General features: G+C 36.7%; 3 protein-coding genes across 12 annotated transcripts; all 3 read right to left on the reverse strand.

Moving 5' to 3' along the window:
• On the reverse strand, window positions 356–1,211 carry LOC105165217 (protein SENESCENCE-ASSOCIATED GENE 21, mitochondrial). Its single transcript, XM_011084152.2, has 2 exons — window positions 964–1,211; window positions 356–804 (listed from the first exon to the last, which is right to left on the reverse strand). Exons 1-2 carry the CDS (start codon window positions 1,020–1,022, stop codon window positions 591–593), a joined length of 273 nt encoding a protein of 90 aa, XP_011082454.1. The 5' UTR covers window positions 1,023–1,211; the 3' UTR covers window positions 356–590.
• LOC105165218 (putative S-adenosyl-L-methionine-dependent methyltransferase MSMEG_1480/MSMEI_1444) lies at window positions 6,913–9,491 on the reverse strand. The gene is made up of 7 exons (XM_011084153.2): window positions 9,267–9,491; window positions 8,629–8,780; window positions 8,423–8,543; window positions 7,905–8,029; window positions 7,604–7,732; window positions 7,338–7,502; window positions 6,913–7,143 (listed from the first exon to the last, which is right to left on the reverse strand). The coding sequence occupies exons 1-7, from the start codon at window positions 9,454–9,456 to the stop codon at window positions 7,072–7,074; spliced, it is 954 nt and encodes a 317-aa protein (XP_011082455.1). The 5' UTR covers window positions 9,457–9,491; the 3' UTR covers window positions 6,913–7,071.
• LOC105165220 (magnesium/proton exchanger-like) lies at window positions 15,295–21,094 on the reverse strand. 10 transcript variants are annotated; one of them, XM_011084155.2, is made up of 11 exons: window positions 20,800–21,093; window positions 20,358–20,493; window positions 20,242–20,275; window positions 19,623–20,079; window positions 18,627–18,802; window positions 18,257–18,375; window positions 17,961–18,118; window positions 17,467–17,627; window positions 17,130–17,346; window positions 16,907–17,036; window positions 16,188–16,664 (listed from the first exon to the last, which is right to left on the reverse strand). In XM_011084155.2, the coding sequence occupies exons 4-11, from the start codon at window positions 19,981–19,983 to the stop codon at window positions 16,367–16,369; spliced, it is 1,620 nt and encodes a 539-aa protein (XP_011082457.1). In that variant the 5' UTR covers window positions 19,984–20,079; window positions 20,242–20,275; window positions 20,358–20,493; window positions 20,800–21,093; the 3' UTR covers window positions 16,188–16,366. The 10 variants fall into 10 exon arrangements, with proteins under 10 accessions (XP_020550722.1, XP_011082457.1, XP_011082456.1 ...); XM_011084154.2 differs by having other exon boundaries at window positions 20,349–20,493; XM_020695063.1 differs by lacking the exon at window positions 16,188–16,664 and adding an exon at window positions 15,295–15,780 and having other exon boundaries at window positions 20,242–20,493; window positions 20,800–21,094.

The following is a 21,206-nucleotide window of genomic DNA, read 5'->3' on the forward strand; positions in this document are numbered from 1 at the left end:
GCTTTTCTGTTTTCTATTTCGAACCAAACAAACCCTAAGGTTAGAGGGTTTACAGCTTAACTAACTTTCCATTAATTTATTTATGTCCATTTTAAGTTAATTTACTACAGTTGATTTATTTTTCTATTTTTATTTAATTAAATAAATATAATAACTTTTTAAATATAAATATAGTTTGAGTGCGGTAGAGTGCTAATTTAATCATTATTTCGCATCATTTTGTTTATGTAATATTGGTCTTGTCGAAATCAGTTTTGCTTGCTTCCACAATCGAAGGTGGTCGGTCTGCACTGCTGAAAAGAAATGCAGAAATTCTTGAACATCAAATCAGACAAACTGAAATTTTATACGACGATTAACGGAAATTAAATATTTTATTTCAGAAACATATGTATATAGCTCTCAAAGAAACTACGAATCCCGACAACAGAGGACGGAGGAGGATGGAGTAGCCACAACACTCTATTCATATTTCTATATTTTTATAAGGGGAAGAACATTTCAATTCCTCAATCACCGGCGTCATCTTCTGTGTGGTGCTTGGACCAGAGGATCCGTGCCCGGCAGTGTCATCGCGTCGTCTGTCGGATCTAGTGCTGTCTGGTTTTGTTCACGAGCATCTCGCGCAACTCAGCAGCGTCGATCTCCTTGGCCTGGGTCTCCGGACGGTAGTACCCGGTGACCGGGTCGGGCACCCATGAAGTCTTGCTGGATTCCTCGGATCCTTTCTTCAACATGACGTTCGGAGCCCCGGTTCTGAGGGCGCTGGAAACACCGCCCTGTGATGCAGCTGCGTATCCCCTCCTGTATTCGTAGTTAAACAAACCCACATCAAATCACCAATTTCATCCAAACCAGACAACACTCAGCACGCATAAAAATCATCTGTTTTCTTTGTCATTTTCCAACAACGTCAAGAAGAACAAAATACTAAAACAAAATGGAAGAAGGAAGTCTTATTACCTGGTGACAAGGGTAACGAAAGCAGAGACAGTCTTAGCACTGGAGAAAGAGCCAGCCATTTTTCTCTTACACTACGTCGATTGAAACTGTTGTCTGATTGAGAGAAAGTAATAAAGCAGCTGCAGGAAAATTTTTCCTTAAAAGTGGAAATCGTTGGAAAAATCCTCTGCAGCTGCGAACTCTCTCGAAGACTTCTCTCTCTCTCTCTCTCTCTCTCTGCTTTGCTTAGGGTTATGTTTGAATGAAGGCTGTGGACAAGATGCCGCCTTATTTATAGAGAGAAGGAAGGTTAGGACAAGTTAAGTTGGGTGTAATTTGGAGCGCGTGAAAGGTTGTTTCTTCCCATCTTCACATCCTCATTCAATTTTTCTTTATACTTTCGTATTTTATAAAAATATCTATACGACTAAACTGAGTAAATAAATTATATAATATATTATAATAATTCACATAAAATAAAATAAATACCCACACATTCGATAGAATTTAAATTCATTAATCTGAAGTCGTTCATAAAATCTCAATTTTCTTAACCACTAAACTAAGATATCAATGTTTAAAATCTCGTTATGCTATCAGTAATTGTCTTTGTCTTTTTAACAAGAGTATGTTTGGAGAGTCAATGAAAATGAGACAAAAATGGAATAAGAAAGAAAAGTAGGAGTTACGTGGGGGATTTGGGGTCGACCACGCGGTAATAAAAATTATTGATGATTGCTTAAAATCGAGTGGTTGATTGATTATTTCAATTCTCTCAATCATATGAGTTGAAAGTGTCGTAAGCGCGATGGATTCCATGTTGGTCTCTACTCACCTTAATATGTGCTGCAAAGGACAACCAAATTAATTATTTTTTTAGTATAAACTTACTTTTAATATTTTGTATTAGCTAATAATAATTTATTAAAAAAAAAAGAAGCTTAGAATATGTTCACCTTTTGATCCAATCAAAAAGTCACGTCACTATTATCAAGTTTCTTGTGACGCCAAACAACGCCTAAATATTTCCAAATTGTTTAACAGGTCAATTAGGTGTGACGATAGATCCGAGCATGGGAGGTTGAGTAAACCGCTACTCCTCGCCACACCAGCACCCCACTCACACGTGAACAACTTTCCGGGCCGGCGCTACGTGGCTGAAATCTAACGGTTTAACCCCAGATATTCTACATACATACTAGCTGTCCTACCCATCATGGCATCGTTGCTGCATGTATATGGTAAATTAGTTTTGGGTATGATTGTCTTTGTTTATTAATAATAAATATTTTTTTATATTTTTAAAATATATAATAATAAAAAATTTATATAAATTAATATATTATGTTAAAAAATCAATTTATTAGTTAATAAATTTTAAAATTACTACAAGAAATATAATATTTAATCATGATTAAAAATAATATAATCATAAAAAAATAGTAATTGACCATGTTCATGTATTGGTGTTGGCCTTTGTCTACAAGGGTGGTTAAATATTTTTCAGTGTTAAAAATCATGGCAAATAATCTTTTTTTAGTGGAAAATCTATTGTTTTTCATTAGTTTTATTTAACCATGTCAATAAAAATTATTTATTATAATTTTTAGTTCATAGTTATTAAGATCATAGCAAATAGTCATTTTTTTCCTAGTGTTGGGTATTTTGACAATTGAACAGAATTTTCGACTGTGGTTGAAATTATATTTTTAAAAAATAAATAAAAGAATTCGTTTACGATATAATAAAAGAATTAGTATAATGGTATTAAAATAATATATATAGAAAAGAGTAATTATACTTAATTTATAAAAATGTGGTAATGTCACAAACAGGCGTGTATGAGCAGAAAGGCTTTTTTCTTTTCTTTATTAGTAGAGACAGAAGATGAAGGAGATGTCTTGAGAGCATTGAGGCGGCGGGACTGAGCTTTGTTGCTCTTCTGGATCCTGGACGACCGCTCAAACTTTCCAGAAGGCTGATTTGAGTCCAGGTGAGTCAAGGTCAATGCACGTTACTTCGCATGCACCCGCTCCCCCCTTTCCGCTCCTTTTTGACTTTTCTCATCTGCTTATTCATATTTCTCCCTTACTGCACTTATAAGTTACTCAACTTATGTACTCAATAATTACATTACTTTTTAATATATTTTTACAATAAATGACATTTAATTATTAGGTTGCTCGTTTTATACTTAAATACTAACCCGATACATTAATATTTGTAAATTAATTAATATATTTAAAGTAAATAAATAAATAAGATATTATTATAAAAGTAGACTATCTGTCTGCATTCATAAAACTCGAGCTCTTAAAATTGTATTTTACTCTATTTTTAATTATTAAGTGTGTCATCCGATGTAAAGATTAATTCTATATTTTTTACACATACTTTTAAATATATCAAATTAAATTTTAAATTGAAACTCAAACGATTGCTCTCCACAAGAATTCAGCTTTAACCAAACTCCTGTCAAATCAAATATCGGAACTTGAATATATTAATATGAAATAATTTTCGCCCGTAAGTTTAACGTACACCAAAATCAGACCAAACAAGATGTTATATGTTCGAATTCTATTGGCAATCATTTACAAACGAAATGCTTCACGCATAGGATTTGTAGGTGAGGAATGCGTGTTGAAATATAAATATATTAAATGATTCTCCTCTGCAGCAGTTAAATTTTAGTTTAAATAGTCGTTTAATAGGAAATTATTTTGAAGTAATTATTAAATGCTCATTTATATCAGGTCAAACTTTTAGACTTTTTTTTAAAAAAATGATAATCACATATTATATCAAAATTTAAATAAATTGAGAAATACATTGGTTCAATAAAACTAAATACAACAAAATAAATTATACTAAATTCATATAAAGTGAGATAAATATTCACCTTTAAAGAAACTCGAATCCATGATTTATTCATATAGCTTCAACTTTACATATTAGATTAAGAAATCATGCATAGGTTAAATTTTTAAAGGGATAATTGCACTTTTCTTTCTAGAGGTTTGGTATAATTACACGTAAATCTTATATAATTTGAAAAATTACATCTAGCAGCCCTGATTTTTGCTTTCGTCTAACAAATAAGTCCTTTCCTTAATCAAAATTGATCGAGTTTGTTGATATTAACAAAAAAATTATATTTATCCCTGATTGACTTATTGCAAATCAAATAAATCTTTTTATGACCAAATTACCCTTATACGTCTTCACGCGTTAATGGATGTGAGGATCGTTATAAGGATAATTTAGTCTAAAAAATTATTTGACCTGAATAAGCCAATAATATGTCAATTGAGTGTGAATATAAATTTTCATTTAATATTTTCTATTAATACCAGCAAATTCAGTGAATATTGCTCAATAAAAGAATTTATTTGTTAGACGAAAGCAAACCTCAAGAGCGTAAGATGTAACTCCTCAAACTATAAAAAATCTATTTATAATTACCATAAATTTCAAAAGAGGAGAGTATAATTACCTCTTTTTTAAATGAAATTATGATTAAAAAAATAATAGAATAATGCATGGAAGAGGAAATGGGGCAAGGAATCTTGATCCTTACCCTCAAATTTGGTATATGTTGGGTGGCCACAAATGAAGGCGGCCCAATCTCCCCCACATGACCTCACCTTTATATTATTATATATTAAACCTAAAATGTAGGCTCAAAGTTAGAGAGGATGCATGAATTTTTCAAGAACTATTAATTTAGTATACCAAATCTTATCTCTACAATTCTTACAATAATATTTCATATTTTCTTTGTTAAGCCCTGCACCGCCACTATGTTTATAAATCCCCTTTACTTTTAGGCCTTTTTTATATTAAAATGATTACCTTATATTCAATTATTAATAATAGGGATGATATTTATATATATATATATTTTTTTTTTAAATTTAGTATAGTTGTAAATATTCTTTTTGTAGTTTGAAAGTTGTTATTTATTACTTAAATATATACCTCTATGACTCAAAATTTATTGAATTTTTTAATATTATGAAAAAAATAGATAAAAATTCATATTTTTTTATAATTGATTTATTACTGATTTATTACAGGTCAAATTAATAGTTTTATGACCAAATTACCCTCATACATCTTCACGCTTGAATGCGTATGAGGAAGTATATCTTCATCTTTATGAGAGTAGTTCAGTCATAAAGAATTTGCTTGATTTATAATAAATTAATAATAAGTTAATCGATGGTGAATATTAATTTCATTCAATTTCTTTTGTTAATATCAAGAAATTAAATTAATTTTGCCTGATGGAGAACCTACTTGTCAGACGAAAGCAAAACTCATAAATGCTAAGGGCATGATTGGTATGTAGGAATGAATTTGGGGGAATAGAATAAATTTATGAATGGAATAAAAAGTAGGAATTCAGTGATTTTGGTATATTATTCCTATGTTTGGTATGCAAAAGGAATGAAAAAAGAAATTGAATCAAAACTTTTCAGATCATCATTTATGTGTTTTGTAAATAACGAAATTTAAAAATTAAAATAAAAAAACAGCAACTAAGAAATAATATATATTGTTGGATGTTTTCATATATTTAAATTATTTTAATAAATACATTTTATTTATATACTTTAGCATACATATAAAAAAATATAGAATACAATAATATATGGTATAAAGATATTAATAACTTTATATTATATTTAATAAAAAGTATTTAAAAAAATTAATATATGGTATAAAGATATTAATAACTTTATATTATATTTAATAAAAAGTATTTAAAAAAATACTTTTTATATTTTATTTTATGTTTTGGTAACATATGTTTAATATTTTATATTGCTATTCAATTTATTTAATGCATTCAAAATAATATATAATTTTGTGACTATAAATCTTGCAAGCATAATTTTATTAAAAGTTATTTTAGCTATATAAAAATAATCTATTCCGGATCTACTGGGAATAGCTAAATCCATGAGTAGGCGGCGGAATCCCTAATCCCATATTTACGGGAATGGGCATTCCTAAGAAATGAGTATCGATATTCCTAAGTTATACCAAGCATGTGTACGTAATGAGTTTAGAAATACTAATTCCATTCCTAATCTATTCCCTCGTACAAATTATACCATAAATGTAATACACTAAATTTCAAGAAAAGAGAATGTAATTATCCCTGAATAATATAGACTAATCCAACATTCACATCATTATATTGAAATCCATTATTAAAACCAAAACCCGTCGCTATTTATATACGCTATTTTCGTAATTATCAGCCAATCATTCCTTTTGCACATTAAATTAAATAAAAAGTAATTTTATGAAATAATTAAATTACACGTATAATTCTGCTTCAATCATATCTTTCATTAATACCATATTTGAAGTAAATTATTCCAGTCCTTAATTGTCTATCCATCATTGGAGTACTTGAAAATTAGAATATCCCACATTTTTAAATATTCGGGTTTCTTATTTTTATCAGCAGAATATTCAAAACCCAACGACTTTCGGTGAATTCTTTTATTTTTTATATGCAAAATAAAAATATATTTTCAAGAATTGAGCAGAACAATTCAAGTTATTAATATTTTAAGATGTAGGAGATAAGTATGAGGAAGCAAAGACATGTTAATTAACTATTTCCAGGAATTGCATACGTGGTGCAATAGAATCCTTTCAAGAGGGGGAAAATAGTTCATTAATCGAGAGCTCAGTGTAGCGACTTTATAGCTCCATGGGAGTGGAACCCGCTTTAAGTTTAATTGGCTTTCTTGCACTACCAAGAGTCGCTGTTCTTTTTGGACAATCTCCAGCCTGAATTCATGGCTCATTCTATAAGACAATCACTTGTTGCAAAGATGAGCTTTGCACTTGTTGTCCAGAATTGAAGGCCTCAAGTTCAAAAACCTTAAAAATGTCAAAAATAATCTTTCAGATTCAAATATTAAAAAAAGGAAAAGGACAGAGATCTTATTCAGAAAAAAGACATAGGAAGTTTAGTAGAAATCGTTGTCTATTTCCAATACAAATTACACACACACACACACACAGAGGTTGATTTTCTTCACCAATTACATAGGTTGTGGGTGTGCAGATTGCCAAACAGGAAATACATTTGAAATATCAAACTCAGAGCTCCTCAAAGCCTTCTTCATCTCCTTCTTCTTCTATCCTCTGGAACTCTCTTCTCCATATTTCCATCTGTAAGATTTTGCATAATAATGTCTTATAAGCCACTCGAAATATTCGGAAAAGAAAAGAAAACAGCAATTTAGTATTCTTCTATGATGGTTAATGACCTGGGCTTAAGGGCAGAAAATCAAGGGATGCTATGAGGAATCAGGACTTAATCAACTATGCATTATTTCAAAGTGGAACGTAAGACTGTTGTTAACCTGATCATCAGAAAACTGCAGCTGTTCGGCCACGAAATGAATATTTTTGTGGTCACCAGCTGCTGATTCTTTCTCGAGATTTCTAGCTACTTCATCATACTTGATCATCTTCACCTTTAGACCGTGACTCACGAAAAGCTTGTCCATCCATTCCATTCTTGTGGACTAAATCAAAACAAGAAATAGATATCTTTCTTCTTGTGAAATGGGGACCAATAATCTAAATAGAGGTGATTTATATTAGAACAACATCAAAGCTCGCTAACCTTGACCCCGATTTCAGTTTCTACCAACCAACTAGGTAGTTCTCCAAAGAAAAGACATCCCTTCATGGCTAAATTACTGACGGCACCCAAGATATCTTTGAAATTAGCCAAAGTCATTATTGGAAGCCCCTGCAAGATGCAGATAGAAATCAACATTGCATACAACTTGGAAAATAATTCAGGTCATAACGAGTGGCAGTCTAGCCTTGGCTGCACACGACACACAACATTGTAAAAGATGCTGAAAGAAGACTGAAATTCGGAAAAGTAAGTTTATTTACCAAGAACAGAATTTAATCACCTGGAAGACCCAAAGACTAGGTCTGGCACCATTAAACCCTTTGTTGCGTAAAAGTTGTTGAATATCAGAGGTTTCATATGGGACATGAATGAACAAGCAACTTCTTGGAATCTTAGCACCAACCTCTAATCATTTGCGAAAACATACTGTTAACATGTCTATCCTTGTGAAGTAATCATGAACATCTGAAAACAAACTTTATGCTGCAGGATTTACATGGCCGTCATATCTAAACAAATGGTCCTTTGTTTGGCTCAAGTCGTGTAATTCAAAGGAAAGAATAACTTTGATAAAATGTCAACACCCGAGCGAAACCCTATGACAACTTCAAGTATCTGATGTGGGATGGCCTAGAACCCGAATACTCCATGTATTTCTACGGACCAAGAGAGGGATTGTACATAATATTACTTTCTTGGAGCATTAAATAATTTATAATGTGTGGATGTTTAGCAGTAACATCAGCTCTTGAATTTCTGCAAACTGAGCTGTACAGAAGTTGGCAGTACAGTTCAAACCTTCAAGCTTCTTGATTGATCTTCTAAATATTCTATCAGGAGATACATCGAATAATATGGTTGAAGCTGGCCAATTAAGCCGGTATGGTCGAGTGTCCATGCCATCCGTCAAAAGAACAACCTGGGACAAGTAAAAAAACAACCATCATATGACTTGAAAACTTGCAGAAACAATCAACTTTGGCTTCCATGCATTGATGTGATACCTGCCTAAGCCCATCATTGTTCTGTACTGTACCGAGCAATTTATCATCAATGAATTTGGTTGCAAGGCAGTGTTCGTGCAAATCTTGATTCACATCCATTTGAATATCAGGTGGAAGAAGGCATCTGATGTATGGATCTATGAACAGAGGATCTGCCAAATCCAACCAAGACTCAGACAAACTGCACTTCACATTTATAGATAATTTGAAAAGGCAAAGCACATTGTCATATTTAAGTCTCCCAGTGGAAGGTAGAACTTACTATTCATAATTCTTAGGCTAAAAAATGTACTTTGATGGTATAGTCATATCAGCTCATTGAAATTTAGAGATAGTATGAAAAGAATGCAGAAACTGGAAAGGAAGCAGAACAAAATGGGTCTTCCTTTTCTCATGAAACCGAAGAAGTATCGAGAAAAATATTGCTCCTCGGCTTTATGTTTGCGTTCGAATGCATGTCAAACAACAGACTTTTGAGCTGGGTTTATCAACTTGCTACTTGTGCCATGTGAAATTGACACAGCAAAGATTCTTCAAGAAGGCAACATATTCACTGACAGTCACATATAGCCGTTTGATGAAATGTCAAAGCGAAAGTTATGCAGGACAACACAAAACTGCTGTATTTATGATCATGCCTGGGCGAAGGGTCTCCCGGAAACGGAGAGAAGCGCGCTCCATAGCCGCTTGGAAGTACAAGTCATCTTCTTCCTTCTCGAGCGCACTAAATACACGATATCTCTTTCTCTTGGAAGCGTGAAACAGACATGGCATTAGGCGCACAAGAGGAGTAGCCGTTGGCTGCGGAAACAGCAGCAGAAGTTCCATATTTGGATTCTTCTGGTGTGTCTAATTGCTATAGCTTGTCCGACTTGATCCCTTGTTCTGGATCTTGTATGTAATATTGCAAGCTGACAACTTGGGCCAGAATTTCAAGACAACGAACAGATGGGCTTTTATCTTGCACAATATGAAACTTAAACCCATATCAAAGTTTATTTTCGCGATATAGTCTACGCAACCCGTTTGCTTAAGCCCGCAAAATTCTTGGTGTTATACTTTACACAAATGGGTTGAATAAAGGCATCCATGATACATTTAAAACTTGTGTAAATTAGAACGATGTTTCATAAATTTGACATAATTATAAAATATTAAATTTTTATCTTAATACCAATCTAATAATGAGTTCATCATGTTAGTTTCAATTCATTTGTTGTAGAGAATTAACGAAAATGGTCTTGTAGAATATGAAATAATTTTATTTAGCTTTATATTTTTTTTTATGACGTGAAGGGCAAGGAGGAAATTTTACCTTAAAAATACAATTTTTCAAAAATTCTATTGAGCTATCCTATGTTATCATGGATTGGGCTATTAATGCTTAGTTCAAATTTTGCAATATGGGTGGTATTGTGGGATGTTCTAATGGGTAGATCCATCAATGTGTGAATATATAAGAAAGACAATTCTAAATTTACTCAAAACGTATCTCTAATTTGGATTAGTTTAGTGAAGTAGTATGAACAACGAGTTACGGTTAGTTGGAGCTACGGTCTTCCTCATTTTTGTTATTGTGGCATGGGCAATTACTATATTGGCAACCATTGCATACTATTGTACTCGTAATTCTCAATCATAGCGTCGAGTCAAAGGCTCAATTGGATTTTGTACTGAAATTGGTATTTGAGACTACGCCCTATCTATAATATTCTGATGTTGTTGTTAACTGATCTGATAAACTTAGTATTGGATCTTAGGTTTGAAGTACACTATATTTTGAAGGGAGTTGATCGGCTTGGGAACACAGTGGAAGCGAATTATAAAAGGAATAAACAAGTAAATCAGAGTTCAAGGGTTATTTCATTGAACGTTCTCGGACTATTGGTGCATAAAATTGCAGAGAATAAATAAAAAAAATACAGATCTATAATTTAGACTATGGAGAACACGAGATTTCAATATTTAAAAAAAATATTACACTTGTCCTTTTCTTTAATCGACTACATGCGCTGTTCCTTTTCAAGATCCGTGCAGGCTAGATTCCAACATAGGAATTCTATAAAGAAGTCCACACTATACAGAAAATGTGAGATCCGCTCTCTTGCTAGCAAGCGTATTCGGAAAGAGAGATCGAAAAAATTGCACTATCGATTAGTGCGTTTTCAGTCTTTCTTGTTCTTGACTTGGTTCTAAACCAAGAAGATCACAAAACAAGGTGTGCCCGAGCTAAATGATAGCGAGCCATCGAGAGAATCGAGTGATGCCGGGAAAGAGCTTCATCTAGGGCCTCGAGCGGAGATATACCAGAAACATAAGAAGAGATTCTGGGCGGTGGGCGACCATAGAGAGCTTGGAAGGGTGGATGCCGATAGAGGAATGGTGGTTGGAATTATACCGGAACTCAGCCAAATGGAGGAATTGAAACCAAATGCATGGTTCTTCACTGACGAAACAACACAGGTATGCTTCAAATACGCGATTCAACACTTCAATTTGCCCCATCTGACTGTGGGTGATATGAACTAGTATAGGCCAGCTTGGTGCTGCTCAGGCGAAATAACTCGCGCCAGAATTTGCTGAGAAATAAGGGGTCCCTATTTGATGTAGGTCGCTCAAAATTGGGATTTCCTGATCGGGGTCAATAGGTCGAATAGCTAGGTCGTGATCGCTGACTCCCTCTTTTAAGCTACTTGGAGTGGATTTTGAGAACACAGCAAACGTCAGACTAGCCGAGAAGCCCTCGGTGATGGCCCTCCGATGCTTAAGTCAGAAAAGGTGAGGTCGAAAGTAAGATAACGGGATCGAACTAGAGCATAAATTGGCGGTAAAAGTAGGTGGTCAAAGCGTATTTGAAATACCATAAATGAGGATATTTATACTGGTACGATACCCTCTGTATACGTTATACGTGGCTCCAGTAAAGGCGCGCCACGTCACCCTCTGTCGGGTCTGTAACCGCTGCTGCTGCAACTGCACAGTGGGTCCCGTCATGCGCAGTCATTGGGCACAGTAATTATGCTGAAAATAGGGGGGCATTTCGGTAATTGTGTAATTCTCCTCATCACTATTGCTAACGATTGACTTTGGCATGCCATGCAAGCGATAGATCCACAACAAAGGAAGTAGCAAGAGTCGAAGCAGTGAATTTGGTGGGTAATCCAATAAAGTGGGCGTATTTAGACAAACGGCGGACAACAACCTAAACTGCAGTGCGGCCGCTAAAAGGAGGAAGATGAGTAATGAAATCCATACTCAAATCCTCCGAAATTTGATTAGGCACCAGAAGAGGCTGAAGAAGACCAATTGGTCGTTCAGTGGAATGCTAGTTGTCCTATCAAGTGAGACATTCCTTATAAACATTTTAAAATCAGTCTTCATTTTCGGCCAATAGAATGAAGAAGCCAGGCAGGCGACTGTGGCTCTTGTGCCAGAATGACCCCCTACCGTAGAGCAATGAAATTCTGAAAGTAAAACCTGACGGAGCCCGTCTGTTCAGGTATGAACAATCTGCCCTCATAAAATACCACACCATGGATATCTGAAAAATTCAACTTAGAGGAAGGCGTGTGGCGAACAAGGTGTAGGATCGAATGGACAGCAGGATGTGACAAATAAAACGTGCGGAGGACCGCTAAAATCGCTTGGGTCGCTGTAGAAATGACGAAGAGCAATGAGAAACAAGCGGCCAAGTGACGAGATAAAGCATTGACAACAACGTTTCCCTCCCAAGTGTGTACAATATTTCATTATCAAATTCCAAGAGTTTAGAAAGCCATTTGTGCTGAGCAGACATCTTAATGTTTGTGTCAGGAGTGAATGGAGGCTCTGCTGATCAGTGTAAATAAAAACTTGCGGCCAAGGAGATAGTGTCACCACTTACGAACGGCCTCCGTGATGGCGAACATTTCCCTCTCATAGGCAGAAACTTGCATACGAAAAGACATCTTCTTGCTGAAAAAACAATAGGGTGTCGACATTGAGACAACACCGCTCCAATGGCAATTTGTGAGGCGTCTGTAGTGACTTCGAAGGGGAGGGCAAAATCAAGCAGACACATCTTCAGAACGACAAGGAGGGCATCACATAGCGTAATAAAAGCCACATCAGCAGCAACCATCCAAATAAGGGAAGGTTGCTTGAGCAAGTCAGTCAATGGCGCTGAGATGGAGGTATAATGCCGGAAGAATCTTAGGTAGTATCTTGTTATATCCAGAAACCCGTGGAGTGCCGTAAAAGATGTCGGAACAGGCGAGTCGGCAATCGCCTGCAATTTAGATGGCCCAGCGGTCAACCCCGCAGCTGATATAGTGTAGCCTAAATTCAACGGAACTCACACCAAAAAGGCATTTTGGAAGCTTGGCAAACAGACAGTAGTCCGAAAGGACCTGCAACACTTGTCGTCGGTGCAGGAGGTGAGATGCATGATCCTTACTATAAATAAGGATATCATTGAGGAGACGTAAAAGGGGCCAAAAAATATTATTCATCACCGCCTGAAATGTGGATGGGGTGTTCGTGAGACTGGAGGGCATCACAAGGAATTCGAAGTGGTGATTGATCGTTCGAAATACAGTCTTGTGGAAATCCTCCGGCGCCAAACAGATTTGATGGTACTCTGAACGCAAATCTAGCTTCCAAAAAATAGTGGCGCCATATAGTTCATCAAGTAATTCATCCAGCGTTGGAATGGAGAAGCGATCATGCACTGTAATTGTGTTGAAGGCCCTGTAATCAATACAAAAACACCATGAGCCATCTTTCTTTCTAACCAATAAAGGGGTTTGTGCTAGGGCCTATTATCCCATCTTGGAGCATTTCCGAGATCATCTTGGTCATAAGCAACTTTTGGAAATACGGGTAAAAGTAAGGCTTAACATTGACAGGAAGGGTGTTCGGTAAGATGTGGATGTGGTGATCTTGGGGCCTATGGGGAGGGAGGCTATGAGGAATAGCGAAAACATGTTGAAACTCGCGAAGGAGGGTATAGAGATCAGGTGGGAATATATGTAGGGGAGTGGTTGTGGGATCAACGGCAGTGGGGGTGGTCAGGGAATGTATAGAGGGCAAAAAATGAGTAAACTGAGTCAGTAGCGAGAAAACGCTGGAGCTGGGAAAAAGTGGCAAACTAAGGGGTGCAAGAAGCACTGCCAATGAGTGTAATCAGCACGTTGTTGTGGTAGAATTCATTGACGGCACCGAATAATGTGATAAGAAAGGACCCAAGGTACTCAACCAATGGGCTCCCAATACGACATCAACCATGTTAATAGGAAAAATATAGAACAGAATGGAAGACTTGTAAGATTGTAGCACAAGTGGCACGGAGGGGAAGTAACCAGCGCAAGAAAAGGAGGCACGGTTGCCTACTAACATATGAAAGGGTGCAACCGGGGAGATGGGAAGGTCCAGGGACATAGCAACCCGGGGGTGCAAGATATTATTGGAGCTCCTCGAATCAATTAAAACAATGACGGGGTGTTCAAAGATGGAGAGACGCAAACAGAGCGTGCGAGGGAAATAGGATAGGAGAAAGTTGCATCAGGGAGATGAAAATGCATGGGACTATAGGTAGAAACGGAGGAGAGAAAAGACAGGGGCTGAGGCGGTGGGGAAGGGGATTCAACATCAGACTTCGGGGACGGAATGGATTCAAAATCAGTCTTGCTCGGAAGGAGTAAGAGGAACTATTTAGCTTTACATTTGTGGCCTGGTGTAAATTTGTCCTTGTAGTTAAAACACAACCCTTGAGCACGGGAGGCTTACATTTCAGTAGTTGTAAGTCGGCGAGTTAGAAACAGAGGCTTTGGTGGTGGGGCATGCAGTAAAGGAGGAAGAGACGAAGATGCCTGCAGACTGATAGGAGCAAGGGGGCCGACAAGTATCATTGCACTTGGACTCGATGAGTTTGGTGAGACCAATGGCCTGACTGATTGAAGACGGGTGGAGGATGGCGAGCTCCCTTTGGATATCAGGACACAAGCTGGAGATGAAATAGTTAAGGATGGACTCTGGGGAAAGACCAACCATATGATTGCAAAGTCGTTCAAACTTCGCTTGAAAGTTAGTCACAATATCTTGTTGACGCAGCTTGAAGAGCATGGCCTGATGATTGTCAAAAGAAGATGGGCCAAAACAGAACTCAAGGGAGCGAATGAAGGCGTCCCAAGAGAAAAGCTAGCGGTTCGTGAACATTCACTTAAACCAACTCAAGGTATTACCTTGCATATAAAAAGAGACCATTTCCAAGCGTTGCTCCGACGATACTAGGTAATAAGCAAAAAGTTACTCTGCTTGAAACGCCCAATCAAGAGGGTTAAAGCCGTCGAAAGGCAACAAATTTAGTTTGAGGGGTTTCATGATCGGTGGAGAAAGTGGTTGAGGTAAAGTGGACGGGGAGGCGGCAGTGTATGAGATGGGGGGAAGAGCAAAGGCATGTTGTTGAACTGTGGCTGGAGGTCAGAGACTGTAGTGACCAAGGATTCATGACGCAGATCCATGGAGGCATGAAGTTCAGCCAACCGTTCGGAAAGGAGAGGATGGCTTCCTCAAGAGCTTGGATGGATTTGGGATAATGGAGTAGGAGGATGAAAGCACCAAATGATATCAAATGACCAAGATAGTCCCAGTTCGAGTAACACTCCAGAACCCCAGGAAGAAGGAGAGAATTTGTTAGCCAGAATATCGTTTTTTATCCTTTTTCATTCCACGAAGCAGAATTTAAATACAAGAAATTGAAGATCTTGCGACAGGTGTCATCACCAACATTTAAACCTAACAAACTTTGTCTTATATATAACTTATTTGTTTATAGATAATAGTCTCTGAACTTAACAGGCCTGGTAGCCATTCTGCTGGATTTCTTTCGCATCAGGCCTCCAGACCCATCTTCCTTAATTAGCCCAATAGTAGTTGAGCCTTCAAGTAGTAGGTTTTCCTTTTTTCTGAGGCCCTGATTGGATGAGTGGTCAATCTTGCATTTGGGTCGTATCAGTTCCTAATCAGGTTCATCACCAGGAAATACAGTTCTGGCAAGCGCCGAAATGATGCGCCAGTACTGACGGCTTGCACAGGTGGTGCTGCCTAAGTCAAGAGGACGTATAAGTAAACCGGAGCCTGGGATCGCATTTTGTTCTGATTGATCACTTAGGCCTGTTGACATCGGCCATGGAATGGCGTAAAATATCATTCAGTTACTCATTTCTCCGGCAAAACAAGTGATGAATGTAACTTCATTGCAGCAGATGTGGTTAGTTTAGTCTCTTAGGATAATGAATGTTTGCTAATAGAAGAAAATACTTCCAACCTTGCTTTTAATCCATAATTCAAGACATGCCACTGAATGATGAATAATAATTATAATAGAAGAAAATACTTCCAACCTTGCTTTTAATCCATAATTCAAGACATGCCACTGAATGATGAATAATAATTATACAGCATATTTTTCATGTCCTATCTTGATGATCCTTCTAATACTCCATTTTGCTAATAGAAGAAAATACTTCCAACCTTGCTTTTAATCCATAATTCAAGACATGCCACTGAATGATGAATAATAATTATACAGCATATTTTTCATGTCCTATCTTGATGATCCTTCTAATACTCCATCACGACTACTGAGCAACCAAGCAGCAAGAGAGAATTTTCAAGAGTTAATTTAACTATATTTCTTCTTTCCTATTTTTCTTTTTCAGGGGATAAAAAGATTTAAGGCTGGCACAGGAGCATTTACTCAAATAATGCCAGAAACTCGTAAAGATGACAATACAACAAATATAAGCCATAGCAGCATGAAAAAAATACAAGTAACCCAGGCCCAGACTCTCGGACCTCCAAGCTCAGCACCCAAAGTAAGACGCCGAAATACCAAAACTCCAATACAGCAAACAGATGTAGCAAAGAAGACAAGCAGGGAGAAGCTGAGCCCTGCTGCATTTTCTATCCTCAATGGTTTCTTGTATGCAAAGAAGTTGTATAACGTGTCGATGAGCCATGGCACGCCAATGCCAATGTATATATTCACTGAATTGCTACATCAAAGCAAATGAATAAACATACAAATAACTTAATATATGGTAGGGGAAAAGAAATGCAATTAGATATCAATAGACTGGATGGATTATAAGCTTATGACTCATCCTTAGCAATTTCCGGAATAACTAGTCTTATGTATGACATTTGTGCTCAAAAAGGAACCTGGAAATTACTTATGAAGACAAATACTATTCTGGTACGTTATGGCCTCTAAAGAAGTATGGGAGATTAAACGAACCTGCAAGTGATGTTAGCTATGGCAGAGTCAGCTGTTAATTGCCGCTCTGCTGCAATCTTGCTTGCCACTAAATCTGGCCATGATGTTCCAGCGGCCAATGCTGTAAATGCTATGACGTAAGCACTGATACCTGCATATTCACATCTTGAGTTAGTAGAGAAGATATATGACAGGGTTCCTGACAGTAACAGATATTAGCAAAAACTTCCACAGAAGAGTCAACCTGTAACACAGCTTATGAGATCTGTAAGCTTAGTCACAATGTAAGCTATCCCACTGATGAAAACTAAAGAGAAAATGAAAGCTATCCATCCATGAGCAATCTGATAAGGAGGTACAAAAGCGAAGAGTAATCGCCATGGTGCAAGGAGCAACCTCCAGAAAGCCTTTGCTAGCCGTAGGAATGTATTATTCAATTTTCTTTGATCTGGGCTCTCCAACTTGAAGAAAGAAATTATTCAGCAACAGAAAAGAAATAAACCTAAATGAAATAGTGACCAGCATCCATATAAATCAGATAGAAATAAAGAGGCAAAACAAGAGAAGTAACAAAATAGTACCATGACAGCATCATTAAACTGCTGCTTCCAGGTTGAGAGCAAATTATCTTTTTCAGGAGTCATATCTTCATGTGATTGCTCTGAGGAGGATTCAGCAATGTAAGTAACAGGCAAGTGTTCATACACATGGCCTGCAGTTGTGGACGAAACTGAACAAATGACTGCCACAAAAGGATTCCTAATGTAACAGCATTTTGTCTCAGATAAATGCAGGATGGTATACTCTTTTAACAAAGATCCTAGCATTATTTTCAGCATATTATTAAACATGGGGAGGATTTATTTAGTCTGCGGAAATCATCTTCCACATCTGAATCAGATTAGTTTGATGGTTAATAACCGACTTTCTGCATGCCAAGATCTGCAGCATATTGGTATACTGTCTTTTATAATTTTTCTAAGATTAAAACAAGTATTATTGAAGACAAAAGAAAAAAGGTAAACAGAAAATAATTTAATAGATCAGCAAACTAAATTTCATTTAAAAACCATACCTGTGTTACGGTGTATAGAGAAAATGTCAACAATGTCCTGATTTCTATCTTTGTCATCAATTTCATGCATTTCGGAGTACTTATCATGACTCCTATTGCCATCCCGGTATTGACCAGTTTCTGGTGGTACCCAGTCTTCAGGCCTCTCTGATCTCGTTCTAATTAATGAATGTAATGCCACAAGTACAAAGTCATGCATTCCTTCTCTTCTTTCGTGATAATAAATAAGCTCTACGTTATTTAATTTTGTATACGGAGAAGGAAAATCAAATTAAGTTCATCATCCGAAAACCTACAATGGCAGAGACACGTAGGGCCAACGCTTATCTTGCGCATAGGCATGCATGAGCAGTAGACCATATTGCAGCACTGTCAATGAAGCTTCTGCCAGTGTAATGACATTCGGCGTCCATACCTACCAAGTTGAAGTTATGCTTCAAAAGGCTTGCAATGTTGGTAAGGAAAATGTTGTTGATCTCACTATCAAAGATCCAAATTTTGGGCCTTTTATACATTAAAGCATTAAGTCAGCAAGAATATGAGGCCACAAACCAAAAACGCAGTCCTAAATTCTAGTGTAATAAACCAAATAAACCTATCACGTAGTCAAGGATCCAATTTCACAAGCTCATGCCATAAATACATCTCAAAGGAAACAAGTATCACCTCTAATATTATGTAAAGCCAGATGTAAGCCCAGAAAGACCAAACAAGCTCTACAAGCCAAACTCCAATATCTGATATCTTTTTGCGTTCTCCAGCTTTAGGAACAACAACACAGACAGCATGGATGGGAAATAGATCAAAAGCAGCAGAGCCAACAAGTGTTCCAGGACCTAAACCTGTTCATGAAATTAACAGTGACGTCCAATGTTTTTGATATAAATTCTGCCAAACTCCCGTGATCTTTTGAAATTCAAAAAGTACAAAGGTTATATCAGAGTGAAACAAAAGAAATTTTTTGATGTCTCCTAATCATCACCATTACTGAGAACATGACTAATCTGGATTTATGATCTAATTCTTTATACGATTTCTAACAAAATTCCTCTTCCATATCTTCCTTAGGGTAAGAACCAAAATAATCTAAACAAAAAACTTAAAAGTGAATAAAACAATTTTTACCACAGTAAGAATCAGACCATGACCCATAAATACCTAAAGCAAAAACATGTGACTGCTTGACTGGTTTCATCCAAGAAGCTAATGCTGAGTCAGAGAGATATAGAAAGCAAAACAATAAGCCGTGCACTAGCCTGTCCAAGAATTTATCAGTCTAAACGATCAAGCAACTGAATGCCGACAAAATCCGTGCTCAAAATAATTCTATAATTGGTACTTCAGTAGTGTGAAAATTCAAATTATTACACAAAGCAACAGCCAGCCAAGAAATGACATATCAAGAACGAATGAATCACTTAGGTCTCCCTAAAGAGGGAATTCAAAGATATTCTAAAATCGGACATCAATTGTGGAAACGAATAGAAGATGAAACTTTAGCTTTCCAGGAAATTTTTCATTAAAATCTATATGGAGTTCCAGAAAGAAAAGGAAAAGAAGACAAGATGCAGTGGCATAAATAAAGAAATGAAATTCTTTACCATGTTCGGGAGACAAATGATGAAGAAAGTATAGATTATCCACTGTGAAAGAAGGACGAACCTCCAGCATACAAGTTTCCAAGATTCCTTATTGCATCAATTGTTGCCAAAGAAATCTGAGGAAAGCTAGTCCCAAATGCCAGCAGCGCAATGTCAGCTATTGCGTAATTCCAAACCTTTTTGTATTTGACAACCATGGCATTAGTACAAGGATCTCTCTCCTTCACAGTTCTAGTATGCTTAACCACGTTTTCCATGGACCGGAAAAAACGACCAGTTATAGCAGATAATCCAATAAAACAGTAGGCAAGAGCCAGAAAATACAAGAAGCACCGAAAACCATCTCCAAGCTTAGTTTCGTAATGGAAAAGCAAATAAGACTGGCATTTCTCGTGCCGAAAGTTATTGGAATGTCCATCCATGTTCTCAAAACTCTTATTATTAAGAGAGGTTAGTAAGACAGTTAAGGTTTCACAGCTCACGACGCAAAAATGATCCTCGCAAGCAAGTAGGAACACCTGTTCCATGTTTAAAAGTCAGTTACAAAAAAATAAAAGAGAATTCCAAAGCAGTAATTAGCATCAATCTGCAGCACCTATGAAGCAGATATATAGATTATCGTACAAATTACATATGTAAATGGAGTTTATATTTGGGTAATTCAACGAAAATATGCTTACTTTGATTTATGAGTACCCCACAAGGGCCCATCTCCTATCATGAGATTCATACCATCAGGCAGGCTGAATGAAATTAAAAACACTATATGGTAAGGGAAAACATCAACCTGGCATACCAACTCCTCGACAGGACGAGAACAAAAATCCCTTATACAATGTTCAACAGTGCCTCGTGCACTGTGTGGTTCTAATCCAATCTCACGTCTCTATAATAGCAAAACCCAGGCACGCTTATATACACAGTGTCGAAGCCTGTGCCGCCAGTTTCACCAAACACCAAAATCAGACCATAAACACACCGCAGCCATTCATTAAGCAAGGCCCCGCAATTGAATCAAAGTAACTCATACACCTTTTTTGACTCTTTACATTAATAAATAAAAAAATTGCAATCATCCCAACGAGGTTTACACAACAAAATCCCAGATTGGAAAAAATAAATTAAAAAGAAAAGCCCCAAACTTTTTCACAACCGCATTCCAATAACTGAATAAATTTCACATCCGCGAAACAAAAATAGATAAACCAAAAAAGAGAGAAGAATCCAAAAAAACTTACGGCGGGTAGATCTGACGATCAGCGGTGAGAACAATCGGAAGAAAACAGAAAAGAGGGAGTGGAGAAGAGTAGAGTAGAGTAGACGGGGGGGAAGAGGTAATTGTTTGTGATTGTGGGAATTGTGGATTATAAAGATGCGTGTGTTGAGGGGAGAGTGTGGAGTTGAGGAGCAATCGTGTGCATGGAATTGGACGCCTTTCTGGACTGAAGCCTTTTCAGGAATGCACACACGTAATCTCTTTTCCCAAAAAGGTGGAATCCTTACTCTAATTGTTTTTTTCATGTAAGTTAGACTTGTCGGTCTTGTCGTCACATAATTAATAAGAGGGGACGAAATCATTGAGTCAAAGAGAAAACGTAGCAGGAAGATAGGCATGGCTTGAACCAAGTCACACATCCCATCCCAG

Source organism: Sesamum indicum, linkage group LG6 (assembly GCF_000512975.1).
Source record: "Sesamum indicum cultivar Zhongzhi No. 13 linkage group LG6, S_indicum_v1.0, whole genome shotgun sequence".
NCBI classification, from domain to species: domain Eukaryota; kingdom Viridiplantae; phylum Streptophyta; class Magnoliopsida; order Lamiales; family Pedaliaceae; genus Sesamum; species Sesamum indicum.

Bases quoted from the DNA above. Each gene is read 5' to 3' on its own strand.
- LOC105165218 (XM_011084153.2), bottom strand. From the start codon at position 9,456: ATGGAACTTCTGCTGCTGTTTCCGCAGCCAACGGCTACTCCTCTTGTG. The intron at 7,733-7,904 runs GTGATTAAATTC...TGCATCTTGCAG, and splicing joins CTAGTCTTTGGGTCTTCCAG to GGGCTTCCAATAATGACTTT. The intron at 7,503-7,603 runs GTTAGCGAGCTT...GTTTTGATTTAG, and splicing joins AAACTGAAATCGGGGTCAAG to TCCACAAGAATGGAATGGAT.
- LOC105165217 (XM_011084152.2), bottom strand. From the start codon at position 1,022: ATGGCTGGCTCTTTCTCCAGTGCTAAGACTGTCTCTGCTTTCGTTACC. The intron at 805-963 runs GTAATAAGACTT...CTACGAATACAG, and splicing joins TTCGTTACCCTTGTCACCAG to GAGGGGATACGCAGCTGCAT.
- LOC105165220 (XM_011084156.2), bottom strand. From the start codon at position 19,983: ATGGATGGACATTCCAATAACTTTCGGCACGAGAAATGCCAGTCTTAT. The intron at 17,347-17,466 runs GTACTATTTTGT...TCTTTCTTCAAG, and splicing joins AGTTTAATGATGCTGTCATG to TTGGAGAGCCCAGATCAAAG. The intron at 16,665-16,906 runs GTTCGTTTAATC...GCTTTGATGTAG, and splicing joins ATAGCTAACATCACTTGCAG to CAATTCAGTGAATATATACA.